This window comes from Ammodytes marinus (genome assembly GCF_949987685.1).
Source record: "Ammodytes marinus genome assembly, chromosome: 6".
Classification (NCBI taxonomy): domain Eukaryota; kingdom Metazoa; phylum Chordata; class Actinopteri; order Uranoscopiformes; family Ammodytidae; genus Ammodytes; species Ammodytes marinus.
In genome coordinates, this window is record NC_137235.1 from 16,243,353 (window position 1) to 16,265,228 (window position 21,876).

The following is a 21,876-nucleotide window of genomic DNA, read 5'->3' on the forward strand; positions in this document are numbered from 1 at the left end:
GATATAGTAGCAAAAGTGTGTGGTTGTGTGTGTAGCGGCTACTTCTCTCTCAGAATTAAGCTCACTAATATAAGCTCAATATTAAGCTTACTAAGTGTGAAATACTCACATTAATCAATTGAGCGAACCCATGATTTTTAACTCATCAAGAGCGGTCAAATTAGTGAATATTTGCTGCCACCATGACAACTCAGCTGTCCTTTGATATCTCCATTTTAATTTGAATGGCCTTTTCAGAAATCAATGCCGTTTTATTGGACATTTCAGATATCTTATTCTTAATTACTCGTTCATATAGGTTTTGCTGATGCACATATCTAATTAGAATATTAAAGCAAGTTTACAGGTAATCCCTCATGTAGTGACCATGGAGAACCCAATAATATTCTTTCAAAATGAGATAGTTTCCCTATCTGATATCACCTTGTAAAACAGGGACGTGACCTTGTGCGTGCTGCGTTGCTCTAATTAAACAATTCTCACCACAATATCCTCGGGATAAGTATCGTTGGAGAAGGAGCCGTCATCAAACATGACCTCGTAGAACATCTGGGAGGTGATCTGGGTGACCTTTGAGCTGTAGTAGCGCAGGTTCTTGTGTTTGGAGATCACCGTCTGGCCCATCAAGACAGACGCTTTGCACGCTCGCTGCTTCTAGTATGCAAGGGAAGACAGCAAATAAGACTACACTTTGACAATCCATATAGGTTCATCTAAAAACCAAAGCTTTCCTCATCATACATAACCAACCCTTTTTACCGATATCAAGTGGCATATATCCATGCAAATGGTTTGAACAAAACCCATCAATATCAATATTCATATTCTTACATCAAATCACCACTGCTCTACTTAGTTTGCAATAGTTTATTTGCAATAGAGCCAATTATTCAGAATAATCTTTTTACAAATTTCATAGAAGTTTCAAAAGTTTGTCTAAATGTGCTTCCTGAGCACAGCCTGGTTCATATACCAGCTCAAGAAAATACATCCTATAACTATCCTATAAGTCCTATAACTTACAGCTGAGGAACTCCGTGATTGGTGTCTATGGCAGGTGATTGACACCACATACGGCCAATCATCAGGCTCCATGGTTACGCCCGCAGCATGGGCACAGGTCACATGAAAGGAGGTGGGACACCGGCCACATGAGCACTGGATGCAAGCGCCTGCCTGCCGCTTCCCCGCACAGCGGTTACGACAATAGATGCACCTCTGTAAAAACACAGACCGGAGGAAACTGTCAACACACAACACTGACTGACTTGAGTCCAGTGCACAGTGCATACATAGTGCATTTGTTAGGGGACCATTTTCCGCGAATCAATCAATACACATTTGGTTCTGTACGGTTATATTTTACAACAACAGGACAGGTGTATGTGGGATCATTCAGTTCAATAGTGTGACTCCTTTATGTATAACTTCTGGAAAACAATTGAGAGCTGTTGCACAAAGGCACTAGCAGTATCTTTGTTGTTGACACACACACACACACACACACACACACACACACACACACACACACACACGTTTATGAGATCAATTAATTGTTGGTATTGGTTCTTTTCTTTGGATGGACATGGATAGACAAAAGGTCAGAACAAAATAAGATACTTCAATAAAAAAAGCTTGAACTAAAATGGCACAATACCTTCTGCCACTCACATCATATCATTCCTTCCCATCTGTCCGTCCTGTCACTTTCCATTAAACCCAAAGTCATTGAGTGCCTTTATTGCAGTAGAGTAAACCTGACCTTAATTCAATTGTGTCTTTGGAAAAGGGTAAAGAGTTATTTATAATCTGTCTTTACACTTGATCGACTTAAGAGTAATGAAAAGCAGCAGCGAATGAAAAAGACAAAAACACGCTAATTGAGTCATCGCACGCTTGTTCCATGAACCTCTTAACATCATTTAAAAACTATCATGTGCTCCAAATATCAGTCGATCCTCTGTGCCACTGTTATTGGATACGGTGGTGTAAACAGAACATGGATACGAAAGAAGAAAATAAGTAGAGGGAGAGAGAGAGAGAGAGACCTCAGCTGTGATAGTCAACAAAAACATGTTATTTCACTGCTACACTACAAAGTAACCCTCAAAAAAGCCACCAATCAGATGGCACCATTTGAGGTTTCCACAACAAACCAGTGCTGCAATGTCTATGTTGTGGTATTTTGTTTTATTTCCCCTCGTTTGAGGTCTGTGTGACCCGTACACAACTTCACGTCGGAGGGCGTAATACACACAGGCACATCCTTAGCACAAACACTGCCCTGCATGTGTGCACAAAACGCTAACACAAACATTTTTTAATTTTTAAGACTTATCCCTCCAAATACTCCGTCAATTCCATTTCCTATACTGTGGCATCTCCCACACATTCTCAAGCTCTTCCACTAAAAGGGAAAGAATTACGACATCCTCCCATTATAACCCTACCCGCTCCACATTCCTCTTTCACCCCTTTTGCATGCCTCCCATCTCTCTCTCTCTCTCTCCATTCCCTCCACTCTCCTCCTAATGAAACACCCATCTACGCTCGGCTTTCCGCTCGACTAACCCTAGCCTGTCTCCCACTCTCTCTCTCTCTTGCGGCGCGGTTACACATCTCTCTGAACGTAATTTATTCATTAAACTAATTCCTGGGAATCCATACTGAAATATCCATACATGTTTGACACATAACATGCCTATATATAGACAAACTCAGCAGTAAGTGAAATCAATTGGGAATTAGCTAGTATGTTAATGTGAATTCTAGCTTACAAAAAAGCTCCGGTGACATGTCTCGTCCACAGAAGAACATCATGAGCCTAAACAGCATATTTGGGAGTATGGAGAAACTGCAATGTTAAAAATATTACATATGGTAAATAACATATAGGAAGGACAGAACAGCATTTGATTTTGAGGTGCATAAGAAGGTTCAAAGCCTTTCTCGTCATGAGCTCAGCCTCTGAAATAAATGCCCTTTGATCATTTCTTGGAGAAAAATCAATAGCTGATCGTATTACATCTAATCTCTACGGCAACACTGGCTTCACCTTTCCAATTATCAGCTTGGCCTACTTAATTCAGGTATGAGTAGAAGACCAGGAGGTATTGTGAACAAAGAGACCCCTAGAAATCCTTTGGAAAACGTTATACTTTTTTAAAATTAATGAAGCCTATATTGTTTCACAGCTCCTCTTATTTTTGAACTGGGGGGACTTTTACTCAGCACTATTCTTGGTGTCTGACTTGGCCTATAACATAAAACCTTTTTATCCATAACTCCTCCATTATGGACAACAGTGTGCTGATGAACTGGCCAGACCCATTGAGACAAACCACACATTGAGGCCACCGTGACAAGATTCTGACTGGCATGCAAAAAAAAAGGAGAAGGATATATGTGTGTGTGTGTGTGTGTGTGTGTGTGTGTGTGTGTGTGTGTGTGTGTGTGTATTTTTGGGCGAAATAATAAGAATTGTTTGTGTGAAAACAAAGCAATATAAATATGTCAATATATGTACTGTGACGTTGGTACTGTGACGTTTGTGCTGTGCGTGCGTGTGGCACTTAACCCACCTTATGCCTGTGCCTTCTCTGGGGTGTATTTGGATGCCTGTGTTGAGCCATGCGTTAAGAACATTCCCACAGTAAATAATGAATGTGTATGTGTGCGCGCTTCTGTGCGTTGTGCGATAGTAAATTATAAATGCGCTGGGCTCTTGTAGGGGCAATGGGTCCAATGCGAGTGTCGAAACACGTGGCCCATGAAGCAAAAATAGAGAGAAAAGTTGACAAGAGAGAAAGGGTATACTATCCATAATCTCATCCATACATTTTACCAAGCAAGTGTGAAGGTGCACATTATGTATTCCAGCTTGCTGTGCCCTTTTTTCATAGTTTACCTTAATTAACAGCTCAAGGAGGATGTTTAAAAGAGGACTATCATCAACTGGGTTGATCCAAGAAGTGCTTGTGTCAGCACGCTAATTACTGAAAAATTGGCAGCAGAAAGTACAGATTGTGTGTCATCATGTAGTGAGTGTAAAATCATTGTGGACACGGATAAATTTTTAGACTAGATTAGTTTAAAAAAAGGGAAAAATCGGTTTGTAGTCACACAATTGGGAGTACGTGCCTATAGCTGTGCGTAATCTATGGTCTGATGTGAATATTGGAACCGCGTGAAAAACTAAACAGCCTTTAACCGTCAAAGGAAGGAAGTACTGTTTGAAAAAAATACACACACAAATTTTGATCATTTCAAGATCTTAAATAGGTTGGACATCATCAGAGTCATGACAGAGGCTTTTTATGAGTCCCGCCCTTTGCTTCATGCTGCAATTTTCATTATCTTCAGATTTTGGCTCGTGGTTCCTGAGACTGACTGTGTGGTTTGTGCTTCCATATCCAAATGAAGTTAATTCCAATGTGGTGTGAGTAGATATGAACCATATCCTTGTAAATACCTTGTGGGTAATGTCAGTGTGCCCACAAAGTTAGTGTTTCATTCTATCCCTTCAACCATTTTCACATAGGAACATAGGTTGGTTTCCATTATGGAGATTGGTGTTACAACTTTTTATATATACTCAGTTGTGAGTTTAGTAGGGGAGCCGAGCAGAATTCAACTTGATAGTATTGCTGTGAGATGTATCTAATATTGATTATTAGAATTATTGTCCACTGTTTATTACTAGAATTCCTTTATTTGATGGTTAAAATAATAGCGTTAAAAGCAAATAAGGCGAGAGAAAGAGCTGATGACATGCAACACAGATCCTCGGCTGAACCGGAGACGGCGTGGTTTAAGGTTGGCAATGAATGGTTGACTAAATAATAGAAAAACCTTTCAGTTTGGTGTAATTAAAAATGTACGTTAGAATTATAACAGGGCTATCACTATACACCTTCATTAGTTTGTAGGTAGTTGGACCTAACAGGCCTGCACTTGAGTGAATATCTATGACAATCAAACACAGCAAATACTGTATACATTGTCGCTTTCAATCTATCAACAGATACTGAGATAAATTGTGTGTTAATAGGTAGTCCCAAACCCTGCACTGCCCTGATCAATTATTTATACTTCCAAAAAAGCTTAAGTTGTCATTTCAATGCAATACCTGCTGAAACAGTGTAAGCAGAGAATGGACAAGCAGAATTCATCTCCGTTATCCATCAGTTGTTAGGATGTACCTCTCCAAGACTACGGCTATCATGGTGCCTGCAGCAGAGAGCTAACTTTAGTGGCCAACATGTCAGGTCTGCTGAGACACACTCCAACTCTCTCATTATGCAAGCAAGGAAACGCACAGACACACACTAAAACACAAGCAGACAGACACACAACCACTCATGGATAGACAAACACCCACACACAGACCCCCACTCCTACCCACCAGTGGTTAATTATCCAGCTTTGATTGCGGGCATGTTCGTCTCACATTGTTAATTAGAACTGTGAACACTTCATTAATTAGATCGAGCCAGTCCTCGAGGACCCGGGGAATTCCAGCATATGTGTGTGTAATGTGTAATGTGTGTCTCCTTACCAGTTTGTACCGCTGCATGGGGATCCTGCTGGTGTCAATAGGACTCCTCTTGGCTTCGTCGCTGAACCTCGCCTCTGGTAGTGCCACTGCACACATCACATGGGCCCATCTATATACACACACACACACACACACACACACACACACACACACACACACACACACACACACACACACACACACACACACACACACACACACACACACACACACACACACACACACACACACACACACACACACACACACACACAACAAATTAATACATAATGATGATTAAGACACACAGACAATTAATTTGTTTGAGCTATTGGGATCAGAGATGAGAATGCAGAGATAGTCACAGAACAGAAGCCCGTCTCACTTGTCGTTTTGAGTTTTCTTCAGAGCTCCCCCTCTGAGGTTACACAGACAGCATTCCTGAGAAAACATAAAGAGAAATGAGTGAGTACGACAGACAGAAAGAAAGATAAATATCTTTCCATTCCCCAATATCCCTACACATGCTTACTTATAACACCTGCATGAAACAACTGCAACGTGTGGGACACTAGGTCCAATTTGAAAGAAATCTGCTGAGTTGTTTCATAACCAAAAAGGGAGAACAATTGTTCACACATAATAGATGCAACGTCACCTGTTTTCCATATAAATGCAGTTTAAAAACAAGAGCACCTTTATATTTAATCTGTTCCAGTGTGTTTTCCTTCTCAGTAAAGCAATATAATGCAATATGTCACGAAAGAAGCAAGTAGCAATATCTTCTGCTTAAGAGGACAAGTGAGCATTTGGGGACATGAGTCTTTATTTTAAGAAATTAGGGCAAGGCCTAAGATAAAGGCTGTCAATGACATTGGTGTTAAAATATTTTAAGCAGAAGTGAGCAGTATATTTTTGATAATATAAGTGTATCATTGTTCTATATTCATACAGCAATAACTTACAGTGTGCGCCGTTCATAACGCAGTTCTCCTAGTCACTCCGCTCTGCAGTAATTGATGGAAAAAAACTTTCTTGTATCCCACAACCCTTTAGCCAATCAGGAGAGAGAACTCCCCAATTTATTTTCTTAATCAATTTGTTGCTTGGATTTGTTGCTCATTGTGAAAGTCTATTTTTCCCCCAATAGCCTTGTGCCAACACGTAATGTGCCTATAATAGCATCACACAGGGAGAAAAATGGTCTTACTGCTGTGAAGCTTCCTTCCGTACAGCGATCACACGACCACTGTTCACCGACGTCACCTGCAGCAACGCCATAGCAACCTAAAGGAGGAATGGATTGATGAAAAAAATTATGTGAAAGCTGTGGCTCTCTGGTTATAATTTAAAAAAATCACTCTTTACTAAAATACTGCTAAAGCGCTCCACGCTAACCTGGGGAACCGTTCACAGAAAACAGCAGACTTGGCAGCAAACGGTAAGTATACCATCAGTTACAAGAAACAGAATCAAATGCCACGTCCCTATTGTTTCCACAGATCTTCAACAGAAACATGGTCACGTTCCAGGCCGAAACGCACAGTATTGCAGAGTAAGTGTAAAAGGAGAGCTCTTTGGAATGTGTGTGTGTGTGTGTGTGTGTGTGTGTGTGTGTGTGTGTGTGTGTGTGTGTGTGTGTGTGTGTGTGTGTGTGTGTGTGTGTGTGTGTGTGTGTGTGTGTGTGTGTGTGTGTGTGTGTGTGTGTGTGTGTGTAAGGGAATGGTTGTGGTCGAGTAAGACATGCAGACACCACAGGGGTAGGAGGTATATACATTTTGGGTATAAATGGATCCGCCTTGTGTGTTCATCTACGAATCAAAAAGGTAGCATTGCATGACAGGCAGACTTGCACTCGCATAACGGTATGCTTTTGTTTCAGACACTTGAAGCAGTGCCCGTTGTAACTCAGATGACATGGCTGACAGACACCGCAAAGTGCTGAGAAAAACAACAGCCACTTTGTGTGAATATTGTTGTTTTGTTTAATTCTAGTCTGTGTCCTCAGTGTGGCAGAGAACAGCACATGTTTTATCAAAAATAAAACACTGCTGGCCTCTAACAGAAAAACTTTTTGAATTGAAAAGTAAGACAAATGTAATACTTTTCTAAGCTGGCAGATGGTTAAAATCCATGGACTTGAGGATAACTATACATAGCCTTGGTGTTTTTTTTTGTTTAAAGAAACACTTAAAAGTGTATGTATTCATATGTGTATATGTTTCCGACAGTTCAGATAACAGCACAGAGCTTGCCCAAAATCCACTTGTACTTATTGCTGGGTCCCTGAAACAAACTTGTGGCTTTTTCATCAGTGTCAAATGACATAAGCTTCATCTTCTACTCCCACACTACCAAACCTCTACGCACTTAAACAAGGCTAGTATAAACATGTGTAGTACAACAGTTCACAACGGCACACACATATCACCTAGACCCTCATGAGCAAAACCTGAGATGGAATCAGCAATGGCGGCAGTAAAGTATGAAGGATCGAAACTGATTAGGTGAGAAGCAATGTCATTTTATAGCTGGGGAGTCGTGACTTGTGTGTGGGACTCTCAAAAAAATGCGTCTGTGTGTGTAGAGGACTGGTTGAAAGCTTAAGATATTGGCAAAAATGAGTATGGATTGGTAAATCTTGGGCTGTTAAAAATGTGTGAATGGGGTGGGTGCGTGAGTGCGTGTGTGTGTGAGCTTGGGTTTTTTTTAGAGTGTGTGTGTGTGTGTGTGTGTGTGTGTGAGGGCTTGTTGCACTGGCTTGAGGCTTTTGGACAGGAAGTATGTGTGGTGAAGGCAGAGGATTCACTCTCATTCGGCTGACGGGGGAAATGAAATACCTCGAACCGCAGAGAGGGGAAACAGAGAAGTGGTGGAACATTGAAACGGAGTGAGTCAGGATTCCAACCCGCTGACCCCTCTTACCATGACACCAGAGAGTCAAGCACAACATGGAGAAACAAACAATGTGGCTTGGTGAGGTAGGGGGTCAAAAAGAAGTTTCTAAACTATACTCACAACACCAGTATCTACTTTAAGATTGGATTATCCTTAATTGTCATTGCAAATTAATATACAACAACATTTGATTTGTGCAAATCAATGGACTCAGCAGCTTAGAAGCAACAATAGAAATACATATTAGACAGTAAAAGTAGTGTAAATTCATCAGGGCTTAAAGTCCTTAAGTACAACACACCCACCCCCACACACCCACACCCACCCCCACCCCCACCCCCCCCCCACACACACACACACACACGCACACACACACACACACACACACACACACACACGTGTATACGTACTGGCATGGACTTGCAGGCAGCATCCCTGGCAGTACAGCAGAGGGGAGGTGCCATCTTCCTGCAGCAGGGGGTTAGTGGGGGTCGGGGGGCAGTTCTGTTCCCGGAAAGAGAAGCAGATCTCTGGGACCAGGGGCTTGGTCCTCCTAAGGCCTCTACAGGGACGTGTCTGCTCCTCAACTGGACATGAAGATTCAAAGGGTTCTTCCGCCAGGATAGGTGAATTGTCATCCGTTTTGTCTTCAGACTAATAAAAAAAAAAGAGGGAAGGTGGATAATGAAATACTTCCCCTTCTCCCTTCTTACAAAACTTGGCCCTCTGGCATTTCAATGGGCATATTGATCACCAGGGGGCGTATTTTTATTTACAATATTATTATTGCTTAAGGGTAATTATTTAGCTGTAAATCAAACACAGACAGTAGCAAACTATTTAAATGTCTCTTTCTGAATGTTGATGAGGCAATGCTTTCACAAAAAGAAAGCACTTGTCTTCAACAGTGCCTATATACCAGTAGTTATCAACCTGCACATTAGACAGTAATAAGATAATCACCACTAACATAACATTACAACAGCCTATTTGATTAGCTTGAGGAGTCTTTCATTTTGACATCATTGTATGAGTTGACTGTAACATAGTGATCCATCAGGCGAGCAAAACTATATTCTTCAGCTGCCTGTCACACAGTGCACTGAGCTGATGAAACTCGACAGTAAAACCAGCGCTATTTATAAAAGCTCAGAGATACAAATATAAAAGTTTAAAGTATCTCTCTGGACTGGCCTTAAATAAATCAAGGAGCTGCAAGTTTAATAAAAAACTGAAGTAAATTGTGCCTGTAAGTATGACTAAGGGTAGGAGGTTAAATATACAGACGTATGCGCACGACACCACACAGGATTTGAATCAGTGACCTGGGGCCTCGTTTATAAACGTGGCGTACGCCCAGAAGAGGGCGCACGCCAATTTCTAAGCAAACATTGGGATTTATAAAAACTAAACTTGACGGGAAGATGTGCGGTCCTCCACGCAAACTCTGACCCATGCGTACGCACAGAAAGTGGAGAAAGGAGAAACGGCGACTCCGTCGGCACATGTATGAAGTGCGAGAACGAATGCGTTTGTGTAAAATGAATCCAGATAGGCCTATTTTTTAACCTTTATTTATACAGGTATATCCCATTGAGACCGAAGACTCTTTTGCAAGGGAGACCTGTTTTCCTTTCCCACGTTACCATTCACACACACATAGCAGGCTAACTATCGACATTCACACGAGGCAAGGTGGGTGAAGCGTCTTGCCCAAGGACACAACAACTATGACACAGGTGGCAGGGCGGGGATCGAACCTCCAACCCTTTGATCATCGGCCAACCCGCTCTACCAACTGAGCCACAGTCGCCCTATTATAAGCCATGTAGGTCTATCATATATTGGGAGTTCCTTTGCAAAACGGATGAAGCCATTCTTACAACTAATAAACAAATGCCTCCACGGATTTTTCCATGGAGTGATACCAACAAAAACAAAACGAATTAGGATCTTAAATAGCCTACAAACGGAGATATATGAGTGCAAATATTAAAAAAACAGCAACGTTCGAATAAGCTCTGCAGTTATTAAAGAATAACCTATCTGCATGTTATTTAATTAATTCTGATAATATTGAGGTGGAATACAACCTATTACTTTTACACTGACGCTGTTCAGTCAGGCAGACAGGAGTGCACAGTATCATACACGAATGCTACTGTGATTTTTTTCACGGCTTTTAGTCCGTTTTATCTATGTGTTTTTCTTTGTGTTTAAGCACGTCGCAACTGTGTTTTGAAAGGGACTGTGAAGTTTATTATTAACCCTCCGCCGCCCGTCACTGCACCGGGATGAATTCTCCGAATCTGTATCTCATTGGGGGTCTCAGTGTCCCCCGCTCGTGGCACAAACACTGCTGTGTGAGGATATGCACTTGTTTGCGTCCACTTTTATGTCGGATCGCTTCTTTTTATTTCGGCCACAGCGTTCACAGAGATCGCCACAGGCTGCACTCTAACGCCTTTACGCTCACACTGTGCCACCAAACTAAATTTTCCCTGTTCGCCACTTCCCCAACGGGTACTTCGGCGTGATCACAGAGATCCACACCGTGTGGAGTCTATTTTTCCATTTCCCTTTCAGTCGGCGATTGCCACTACCGTCTTCATGCACTCAGTAAATGATATTAATTTGGGCGTGTCAATGACTATGTATGGGTAAATATGGGCGTTACGTGAAGCCCGCAAAGGCTGCGCCACATTTAGAGTTGATTGTGATTTATAAAGGCGTAGGACGTGAGTGCGCACTGTTTTATAAATCAGAATATTTTTGTTCGCACGTACGTCCTACATTTCTTCCGTACGCCAGCTTCCACGTGAATCCCACGCAAAGCTTTATAAATGAGGCCCCAGGGCAGGTAAAACTTAAGTCACCCAAGCTCACCGGGAGAAATAAATCCTAAGTGATTGTGGTGTAAGGGGCGAAAGCAAAAAAAGAGTCCAACTGTACGTGATCTGCTAGTATTGATTCCTCCACCTTCAGCTCGGTGACTCCTAGCTTGAGTCATATCCTAAAGTGTGTTTGTCAGAGGGAGTGTGCAATACATTGTCGGCACTAATAAAAGCGTAATCTATTTTGGATACAGGCACCTACCAAATTACAGCGGTTACATATTTGTGTCGATCTCTCCCCTTTACCTGATAGTAGGGCATGAAGAGTGTGCACACGGCGCAGTATGGCTGCATGGTGGCTGCATGAGCGTTGTATTCCCTCTCCGCTGTGAAGCAGCTCTTCCTGCTCTGCCACAGGTGGATGAGAGGCTTTGCCCACACTTCCATTTCCTGCTCCTCTTCTTCTTCCAGGTTTGCCTCAGTGGGCTCTAATTGGGAGACAAAACGAAGACTCAAAACCTTGCAATCACTTATCTATTCAACTGGTGATGATGTTGATCCGCGCAATACAAAGTGCAAACGCTCTTTTTCTGGTATCTGTTAATGAAGCCTATTCTATTCTGAAAACAATCATGTGGCCAGAATATAAACAAACAACAAAATAGTATCCATCCTTCTCAGAATTGACTTCGGCAAAATAAATAGACTTGCAGTTATTCAGATCTAATCAATCCACAGCAGTGACAATGTCTTCCAGTGGGCTTGCAAAACATTTTGAATGAATAAAAATCTGTCTGTTTAAAAAAAATTACCCAAAACGATTATGCGCTTTCATCATCATAAAATAAGCGTCTCACAGGCATGGTCATTTCATGGTCATTTCTTACTCTGGGATAAACAACTAAAATGGCTGCTGAATTATTCATCATTTTTTTCACAACTGTGGAGATGATGAGTGTGACTGTGTGTGCATGTGCATGTGCGTGTGTGCGAGTAGTTGTTAATCCTTCCACCCACCCTGTTAAAAAACATGAAAAAAAGAGTATCTATCACTAGGTAATTTTACTGTGGTGGGCCTGAGAGTTAAATCTGTTTGGTTTATGTGTGCATTGACGTCAGAAGAATCATTTGGGGGGACATAAAATGTGAAAAACGAGAAGGGGAAGTGGGGACCACAGAGTGGAAAGGTTCAATGGTTATAAAAAGCTACACTGTGGGAGAACACAAACGTTACCTGACAAACAACTATACACCATACATAGTTAACAGTATCAAGACAAAAAGGTTGATGCTATTCCGATTGTCTTGCCTATTGTCTCCCTAGCTGCCATTGCCTTCTCACAAATTGGGTTCTGTTTTTTTATTTTAATGGCAGAAGTATTATGGTTCACTGCAATGCAACAAGCAGAAGTCAAGGATCATGGTTTCTGGCCTGAGGCCACCCATAATTCAGCACAAACCACAACAGGAAATGTCCGTGGGTTTTTATTGAAATGAGCATGGTTCTTCTTGGCTCACAGTATGGGCATGTGTCACTGTCTGAAAGTTGGGAGTCTTTATAAGGGCTAAACCGTCACGGTACCTTTCAATGAACTGTGTGAACTGTTTGTGAGTGTGTGTGTGTATTATAGCTCTGTGCGAGTGTGTGTGCCCACCATCATCACTGGGAGCCTGCTGTTTGACAGCAGTGGGTACAGCCCTTGCAGTAGGTTTCCTGAGTGGGTGACGCCAGCTCTTAGCGGTCCTCTTCACTGACAGCGCTGGGTACTAGCAGGGAAAGGCATAATGGAAAGACATTAAGAGTTGCAAACAATCTTCACTTGTATACAAAAATACAGAATGTGTGTAAAAGAGCACTCACAGCACAAACCTCCCCAGGTTCCAGGCCTGATTCATCATCATCATCATCATCATCATCATCATCACACTCGTAGTTACATGTATTGTTTTCCTCTTCTTCTTCCTCTTCCTCCTCCTCATCATCAGATGACTCACTGCTGCTCTCTCCCTTGGCACTGCTTTGCTGCTCTGCCTCTTCGCCATCGGATCCCCCTTCTTCCATATCAGAAACCCCATCCTGTTCTCCTCCTCCTGCCATCCCCAGAGGTACGGACGCAGCAGCAGCAGTATGCTGCAGACTCTCCTCTGCCTCTCTTTGTCTGCCCAGCTCCCTGCACAGGGAGAGGGCTTCCGACCCGTCAGCTTCCCCTCTGTGTGGTTCATAGTCTCCACAGAGGCCCAGAGGCTCCACGGCCCCGACAGAGACCAGTGAGGTGGGCTCCAGCTGGGCCCAGGTCAGAGGCCCGCCCTCCTCCTGGTTCTCTGACTGACGCAGGAGGTGCTGCTCCGGGTCCTCCAGGTCCGTCACCTCTTTGCAGCGGGGTTCGGTCCACATGGTGTACGGTAGGGGGTCGTGGCTGAAGTCAGATGGGAGTTCCGGGTTCAGACTCTGGATGAGCACTGCGGAACTCTGGGAGTTTAGGTTTTTCCAGATGCTGCTGGAGAACGGTTTGGGCTCCATGTATGGGTGCTGGGAAGAAGAACAATGCGAAGGGGAGTATGTAGTGTGGTGGTGGAGTTGTAATGCTGATGAGTGACTGTCACTTGGAGTGTGTAACGGAGGGGAAGGGGCAGGGGGGTTTATGTTTGAGGTACCAGGTAAAAGGGAACCGGCGCTGCTCAGACTCAACAATCTGTGTGCTCGCTCCTTTGAGTTATCATTACTTGCTAACTCCGCTAAGCTAACTAGCTGGCGAGGGGAAGCGTCACTCTGTCCAGTCGTAACATTTTCCAGCTTTGTGTGATCCATGTCTACAGCAATTTGCGGCATTATTAGCATTTCATGGACACTACCAGATGTTATTTTGTGCATAGCGTTGGGAGTAAAATGAGCCATGTTTCCTTCTAAACCAGACGCGGCTGTCTCTTCACAATTATATGGAGAATCTAAATGCCAGTTGTTGGCATGTTGTACATTAATAGGATCCTTTGACCTCATGACGTCACTTTCTCTCTTGTCTCGTTTGGCTCCATTTGAAGACAGAGAGCCAGTTGGCGTCTCCCGTCGAAGCACAGGTGCAACCTGGTGACCGAACGATAGCAATTTGGGGATTTCAGTTAATCCATCTTCTGCCGGGGTGAGGGAGGGCATCTCTTGGGTCAGTACAGGCGGCAGAGGGCAGATTTCAACCTTATCTGCTGGCTCCGGAGTGAGTTGTGGCATATCCACTGCATTCCTCTGTAGCCGAGGAGGGAAAATAACGTATTTCTCAGAGCTGCTTTTTTCTAAGCTGCACTTGTGTCCTGACGGGGAGAAAGAGCCACATGATGTGTGACTATCCCCCTCTACTGGCTCAGTTTTGACATGGTAAAGTGCTGCTGTCCCGGAGTGCGGATTGAAATGTTTCTGACAAACAACTGTGTCCATTTGCTCTGCTTTAGCGGTGCTGTTGCTGTGGTTCTCAGTAGCTGTGTCCCTGTCAGTGTTTGGCGTTAGGCTTAAAATGTTTTCTCTACATGAGGAACTAGACATCTGAGCTCCAGAGTCAGGGGGGCACAAGCTCATCTCAGTCCCAGCAGAGGAGCTTGCTGTGTGGGAAGATGAGCCGGCTTTGATTGAGCAGTCCTGAGAAGTTGAGATGTCTTTTGGTCCCGGAGAGCAACACCTTGACTCATTAATTCCAGGATGCATCTGGGTAGCCTCAGGCGATTGTCTGAGTCCTTCAGGAGTCCTGTTAGTGAGTCCTGACCCTGAGATGTGAGAAGGGTCAACATGAGGGACTGTCTCTACCTTTAGCTCATTCTTCACTGGTGAAGCAGGGCAGGGTAAGTAGCTGCAGTGAGGGTTATGGGATGCCTCCTTGTTACAAAGTCCCAATGCATTACTCTCTACACGATTTACCTTGACCACACACATTTGTCTGCAAGGACCTGACGAAGATAAAATGAGGGTTAAATGTGAAATCTGCCATCCAGTAAAAACAGGACATTAAATAGTTTGGTGTAGATCGTTGACAAACATTTGTAATTTATAATATAGGCATGCAGACAAATGCCTTGTTTCCACGGAGTAGTACAGTTCGGTTTGGCATGGTATGGTTTGGTACGGAATGATTCAAAGAAGAGGATGAACCAGAAGAACTCCTCACATTAAACAAAGAGCTGCAGACCAAACATTTTCTCAAAACACAAAATTCTTCACTCTTACGGAGGCGAATACACACAACGGTGTATCCCTCGCACGGAAATTAATTAAACAAATAATGGACTGCAGTGAGTAGCTCCACCCTTTTGGGACCCTTTGGGAAGGCTTGGTAACCCAAAGAAAGGGTGACAAAAATAGATACAGCGCTTATTTTGGTACCCTGTTACTTTTAGACTAGGGGAACCTGAATATAACAAAAGTTGTAAAACGTACCATTCCAAACAGTGGAAGCACAAATAATTATACTGTACCGAATCGAACTGTACTGGAACTGTACTGGAACTGTACTGGAACTGAAGCTATACTGTCTTAAATCATGCTCACACACACTGTCTCTCCCAGGACAGCATGTACACTCTTCTGATCAAAGTTATATCCAAAGTCTCAAATACCTTCTAGTGCCATCTCTTACCAGAAAGCTGATTCTGGGTGTCTTCCTTTTTCATCTCTTTCTCTTCTTCCTTGCAGCTTGTCCCTGCTGCAGATCTTCTCACTTTGGGCCTAGGAGGACCAGCCATGCCTTTCCTCTTGCTGCTGCTCAAAGCTGAGCTGCAATCCAGGCCAACGGGCTCCTCTGTGGTTCTGAGGCGCTTGGAGCGCATTCGAGGGTTGCTGCTGCTGTTTCAAGGGAGAGAAATCAAATACACTAAAATCAAACACCCTGATCAACTCTGAAAAAACTGCGAAAGAAAGTGTGTAACTTTGTGAGTTAGGAAATAAGGGCATTTGGCTTTTGTAGTCGTCAAATATTTTTGGCTACATACGTTAGGTCACTAGCCAGTGAACTAAGGCATACAATCACATATTCATCTTCACAATCTACAGCAGTATCAAAGGTTGCATAAGAATGTATTGTTTTCTAAATAGATAATATTTTCCTAAAACAAAATTGTATCTGTTTATCTTTATATACATCAGTGAGGTCTACTTTTTGTATTTACAGCAAAATATCATAAAACTGTTATCACCACTCTTACTCCAGATTGAAGCTTGACTAGCTGCAGTAGACTGTCTTTGACAGTAAGACATAGAAAACCTTAGTAGAGAGTTGCCTGAATACGAATACTGTACCCTTTATTAGTAGGTCTGGCCTTGCGCCGCCTCTGCAACCAGCTCTGCAGCTCGGGTGTTGTACCGGGAGTGGCACGTGTGTGGTCAATAGGTGTAGAGTCTTTTCCCAACATCCAGGTTGGGTGCCGGTCAGGTTGAAAACGTTTCACAAAGGGTTCCATGGATATCTTTACCATGTCCCTGCTACATGTGCACTAGACGAAAGATAAAGGAGACTGACATAAATATAAAGAGGTACCACTTTATCTGGAATGAACTGTATTCAAATTTTCAAAGATAAGTGTATTGCACAGTTTGTAAGGAATATTGTCAACTGTGAATGTTACCTGCGTGGCCACTTTGCCGTAATCTATCCAGCGTAGAGTGGCAAAGTTGGTGGACTCGGCACAGTTAAAGCCATGGTTGAAGCCAGCATGGTAGCCATAAGGGAAGGTGATCATGAATTCTCCAGCTTCCTGAGTTATCTGTCCATTTATGATGCGGGATACAGGAGAAAGACACAGGGGTAGAGATCGGTATACTATAAGAACAGATGAGTGACAAAACACTGAACAGCCCTTTAATTTTTATAAAACTAGCAAGTAAAAGAAAAGAAAATGACAGCTAAAGACACCACTGCATATTTCTGAAATGAGACAAAATGATATTTTCAGTGGAAAAGCAAAGTTATTTCAGAAGTTTTTAGAGGTTGAGGCCCTACCTTATCAAAGGGGATGCCATACTTCTTCAGAATGGAAGGTGAGATTAGAGTCATCTTGTGACGAAGAAAAGCCTCACACCCCTTGAAGCTGTTGGGAAAGAAACCTGAAAAAAAACATGGCCACACACACTCATTAACACAGAGTAAAAGCCAGCAGACAATAATAAACAAAGATGAATAATGAGCCTGCATTAAAAGCCAAGCAAGTGATGCTTTAACATGTTCAACCTGTGTAGACTTCAGGGATATTTTTTTCCTTTTTCTTGGGGCTTCAAATAATGAGTATTCTAATAATCACATTTGCATTGAAACGCAGGAAGGCACAATATTGATATGAGGAAAAGTTCATACTTCATCTGAGTAATGAGTTGGAAAATGAATTGGCAACTTGATAAATTGTTTGTCAATAAACTAATTGATTAATCAAGCTTTGTTGCAGATTACTTCCTCGTCACGTTCATCATGTTAAATGGATTGCTGTCTGTAACAACCAGCCACAAATTAGTCTATGTTGATTTTTGGGGTTAAGTTGTCTTTTTATTTTGCTTATCCAGTAAAGTAATCAGCATTGCTAGCTTAGACCCAATAGCTTCACATTGGCTTAACTATGTGGACATAAATTGAGCTGTGCTTCTTTACTTGGACACATGAAAGACTTTAACAATGATTTTGTTGTAAATGTATGCATTACAATTGATTTGGTCTACTCCCGCCTTGCAGGATGGATTGTCCTAAAGTGGTATGTCAATAAGCTTAGCCTCTGTCCCGTTTTCTACAAATGGCAGTTTTTGCATGTTTGTAGCCAGAGAGCTCATTAGAATGCGGGATCTTTAGCTTTGCCGTCGCGTTGCTGAGTTCAGTTTACATGCTGTACTTTGCTGTGTATGCTGCAGTCCTTATTAATTAATTAATTCGTTAATTAATTAATAAATAAGGATAATAACCTCTCCCACCTCCATTTATATGGAGAATAGCATGAGAATATAAATGATTCCTTTACCAGTAGCCAGACGCTCCAGTCTCTTCCCGTGCTCAGGGGGGATGGCGTACCTAAGAGACAACAGACGTGAAATTCTTAGAAAATGTATTGTTCATGAACTTCATTATACCTACACTGACGGTAGCAGACAGGTTTTTTCGAGAGGAGTCTTTAACAATTTCAAGACTGCCATCAAGTGGTGGTTAAGTGAATAATTGCAAGAAGGCTGATAAACATTTCCCAGCACTGCACTTTTGAAGCAAATTGTAAAACGAACACAGAAATGTTACCTAATCCCTTAATATAAATGTATATAGAAATGTAGAAACCCTTTAATAACCTGTTATTAGCTTTTAAGGGCAAATGCTAACCCCTTACAATGACGTATTGTTTTTTTTTATCTCTGTAATAAGGTATTTAAAAATATAAAGCCTAGCTTTATGTTAGATAACTATCACTAATTGCTGTTCAGTTAAAGCTGGGGTATGTGATTTCTGATTGGGCAAAGTTAACATGAACTGAGACTTTGACTAATCAGAGCGAGGCTCCGATCCTCTGTTCTTATTGGCTGTTGGGACTGTCCATTCACTTTGGCACTACTTTGTTGGTGTAGAGCGTGTCAGGGAGGGACCATAGGGGAGGGACCAAAGAGAACAAGTGGAGCGGTTGTGGAATTTGGATTCGAATCGCTATCCCAAAGGCCATTTTCTCCCCAAATCCTCCACCCCAGCTTTAAGAGTCAATATAATATTATTTCTAATTCATCCTGCATTTTTGTCACGCCACACTGCTGATGCAATCTGAATTTAAACTGTTCCCAAAGTTTCAGATGAGAAAAACCTCAGCGACAGGATTCCCTCAAGGTTTGACTAGGCATTCCATTTGAGTAGCACCATCCACCCTCAGGTCTGTGGCATTTCTATCATCATATCACCTGTCAGCTTACCAGAGCAGTGAGAGACAGGGTTGAGAGGCAGAAGCAACCTCAGGTAGGAAGAGGTGACATAGGAAGTAGTTGGAGGGGATTGAGAAGAAGGGGGAGAGAGGTGCATCTTTTAAGCCGCCCCCCCTCCAGGGACCAGATGTCAAAATAGCAGCAAGATGAAAGAGTGTACGTAAGTGTGTGTGCACTAGAGATGATAAGGGTTTGTGTGTGGGAACGTGGCACATTAGGTTGCTCCTTGAGAAAGAGTGTGTGTGTGTGTGTGTGTGTGTGTGTGTGTGTGTGTGTGCGTGCGTGCGTGCGTGCGTGCGTGCGTGCGTGCGTGCGTGCGTGCGTGCGTGCGTGCGTGCGTGCGTGCGTGCGTGCGTGCGTGCGTGCGTGCGTGCGTGCGTGCGTGCGTGCGTCTTGCTGTGACAGTGATTCCTGTGGGGTTGCAAGGCTCACTGCTCTAATGAGCATAACTCCTCCAGGCCAAGGGGGAGAGAGAGACATAGAGCAAGCCAAGCTGACAAAGAAATAAAAAGCTAACTCTATTTTGATCTACCTGCATCCTTCACCTCTTCTTTATCTTTATCATTCTTATCCAAACCCCCCTGACACTTAGCTATTCTAGAATGAATGTCAGCTCCTTAGAGAAACAATCAGACCAGTGATAAACTATATTGTGTGACTGGATTGATTACCAATTGCTCTGGTCAATACAGTATTTTCCAGGAAATTTAAATAAGATAATTTGGTCACTTAAAAGTATGTAAATGTTGGATCTATACCTGGAAAAAAAGTTGTCTGGACTTTTAATATCCCCATCATCTTCAATGTTCTTATCATTTCTCACTTTTAAGAGTAACTTGACAAAGAAATCCACTTTTATAAGCGAGTAAAACATTTTGACAGTCACTTTATACCCATGACACTATCAATTGATGCTGGTCCCAGTATGTGTAAATTACAACGGAACTTATTTTCCTTTTTTCAGGGAAAATTTAGTAATTCAGTTCTCTAGAAACCCCCCCCCCCCCCTCCCCCCCTCCCTCCAAAATACGAGAAAAAATAAATGACATACCGCGAGATACTTTGCCTCCAAACTACAAGGCACACAGTACCGGTATTTTCACATGACCCATTTAATAATAGCCAAAACTTTAAGAAGGTTAAATAGTTAAGAAAACATAAAAAGGAGCAATAAGGCTTACTTAGTTCATAAAGAAAAGAGAAAATGCCACAGGAACGTCAAATAAGTCCAGTTAACTGTAGTAACCATGCATGAGGTGCTGTGGACATACCAATCGGTATTCATAGCAACCAGCATCACCAGCACGCCCAGAAAAAGTGGATCTGAACATAAATGTTAACAACTAATGCTTTTTGGGGGATTGTACTGCTGATTAGAGGCGGTCAAAAATCATAATATTCTTTCAGGCTGCATTTTATGGCATTATTATGTTGCACAATTGTTTTGTTTTTTTAATGCATTTAACTCCCCATCCAACACTAACCAGGACTTGGGCTCTCCAAAGTGGAGGTAGTTGATGCTGTACAGGTCCATGTCTTCAGTGTGCCAGGAGAAGGTGGTCTTCCACATGCCAAAGTACAGATATGGAGTGTTAACGCCCTGGATTGATACACCACTTTCCTCCTCGATAAGATCCAAGATAGAGTTCAGGTGGCCAATGTTCCACTCCTCCACATCCTAGGAGATAAGAAAAAAACAGTTAGATAGGTTTAGTGATGTCAAAGTCTGTCCCGCAGATTGTATTTTTTGGTTAAGTCGGTGATTTATAAATCCAATCAGTATCAGCCATATAAAGTATAATTTAACCGACTGTGTTCCAGTTTAGCCATCTGCCAAAGCTCGCCTATTGCGCCACAATAAAACATAGGATCTTAAAGAAGCAAATATGAGATCAGGCTTGAGTCTCAATATTAAAGTCGCTTTGTGTAAATTCTTTAGGATAATTTTACTTGTTTTTGGCTTTCGTTCTTGTCTATGTACGTGTTGCTTTCATTCCATTAATTCTTAGTGTCCTTACAATGACATTTTTGGTTAAAAATTACCCATATTAGGTTTGGGGGAAAAAAGATGATTGGTGACTTTTGTGTATGTTTTGAATTTTGATGCAAAAATCCAACTTCAAGCCGAAGTGCACGATTCAGGTGAAATAAGTTACAGTCCACCAAAGTGGTTTCAACCAATATTATCCCAAAAGCATAACCAAGAGAAAGTGAAAGCTAAACTATAAAGACTGATCATATGGAGATTGGTGAAGAGAAGACAGAAATGTAAAAAGAAAAATTCACGTACCTCATCATAGAGGCTGCCGCTGACATCAGCACCATATATGGGTGAGACAAAGGTGAGGTTCTTCCAATATTTCCTCTCTAGATCTTCATAATTAAGGTAGCGAGGTGTACAGTACCTGTGGAGGAGGAAAACATTACATTTGATACTGTGAAATGGATTGCTCTTGTACTAAAAAAAAACTCATCAGTTGTGGGATTAAGGAAACTGTAGCTCTTGAAATTAAAAATAAAGCATGGTCTTATTTTCTGTTCATTTTCTTCCCCTTTATATACATATATTCACTTTTGTTTATGCAACATTAGCAGTAAAATACAATTTATATTCATAAAAGTCTTAATTTCATTAAGATGTGTTAATTTCATCAACACGTCTGTCTAGATTTTCTTTTTTGTTAAACTTTATTGTCCTG

At 42.2% G+C, this 21,876-nt stretch overlaps 1 protein-coding gene across 8 annotated transcripts in view; it reads right to left on the bottom strand.

Annotated features, from left to right (window-relative positions):
* The window catches only part of kdm4c (lysine (K)-specific demethylase 4C), a 29,079-nt gene that overhangs the window by 2,976 nt on the left and 4,227 nt on the right, over positions 1–21,876 (bottom strand). For 2 of the 8 annotated variants that reach the window (XM_080029744.1, XM_080029740.1), the window contains exons 4-19: positions 21,468–21,582; positions 20,662–20,855; positions 18,244–18,293; positions 17,244–17,347; positions 16,870–17,007; positions 16,544–16,737; positions 15,885–16,090; positions 13,130–15,198; positions 12,924–13,035; positions 11,575–11,756; positions 8,845–9,088; positions 6,747–6,823; positions 5,922–5,977; positions 5,558–5,666; positions 1,024–1,218; positions 484–654 (exon numbers count right to left, since the gene is read on the bottom strand). In XM_080029744.1, the coding sequence (XP_079885870.1) occupies positions 484–654; positions 1,024–1,218; positions 5,558–5,666; positions 5,922–5,977; positions 6,747–6,823; positions 8,845–9,088; positions 11,575–11,756; positions 12,924–13,035; positions 13,130–15,198; positions 15,885–16,090; positions 16,544–16,737; positions 16,870–17,007; positions 17,244–17,347; positions 18,244–18,293; positions 20,662–20,855; positions 21,468–21,582 (4,216 nt within the window). Of the gene's footprint in view, positions 1–483; positions 655–1,023; positions 1,219–5,557; positions 5,667–5,921; positions 5,978–6,746; positions 6,824–8,844; positions 9,089–11,574; positions 11,757–12,923; positions 13,036–13,129; positions 15,199–15,864; positions 16,091–16,543; positions 16,738–16,869; positions 17,008–17,243; positions 17,348–18,243; positions 18,294–20,661; positions 20,856–21,467; positions 21,583–21,876 lie in introns of those variants that run through there. The other 6 variants (XM_080029741.1, XM_080029745.1, XM_080029743.1 and 3 more) reach the window with 6 other exon arrangements.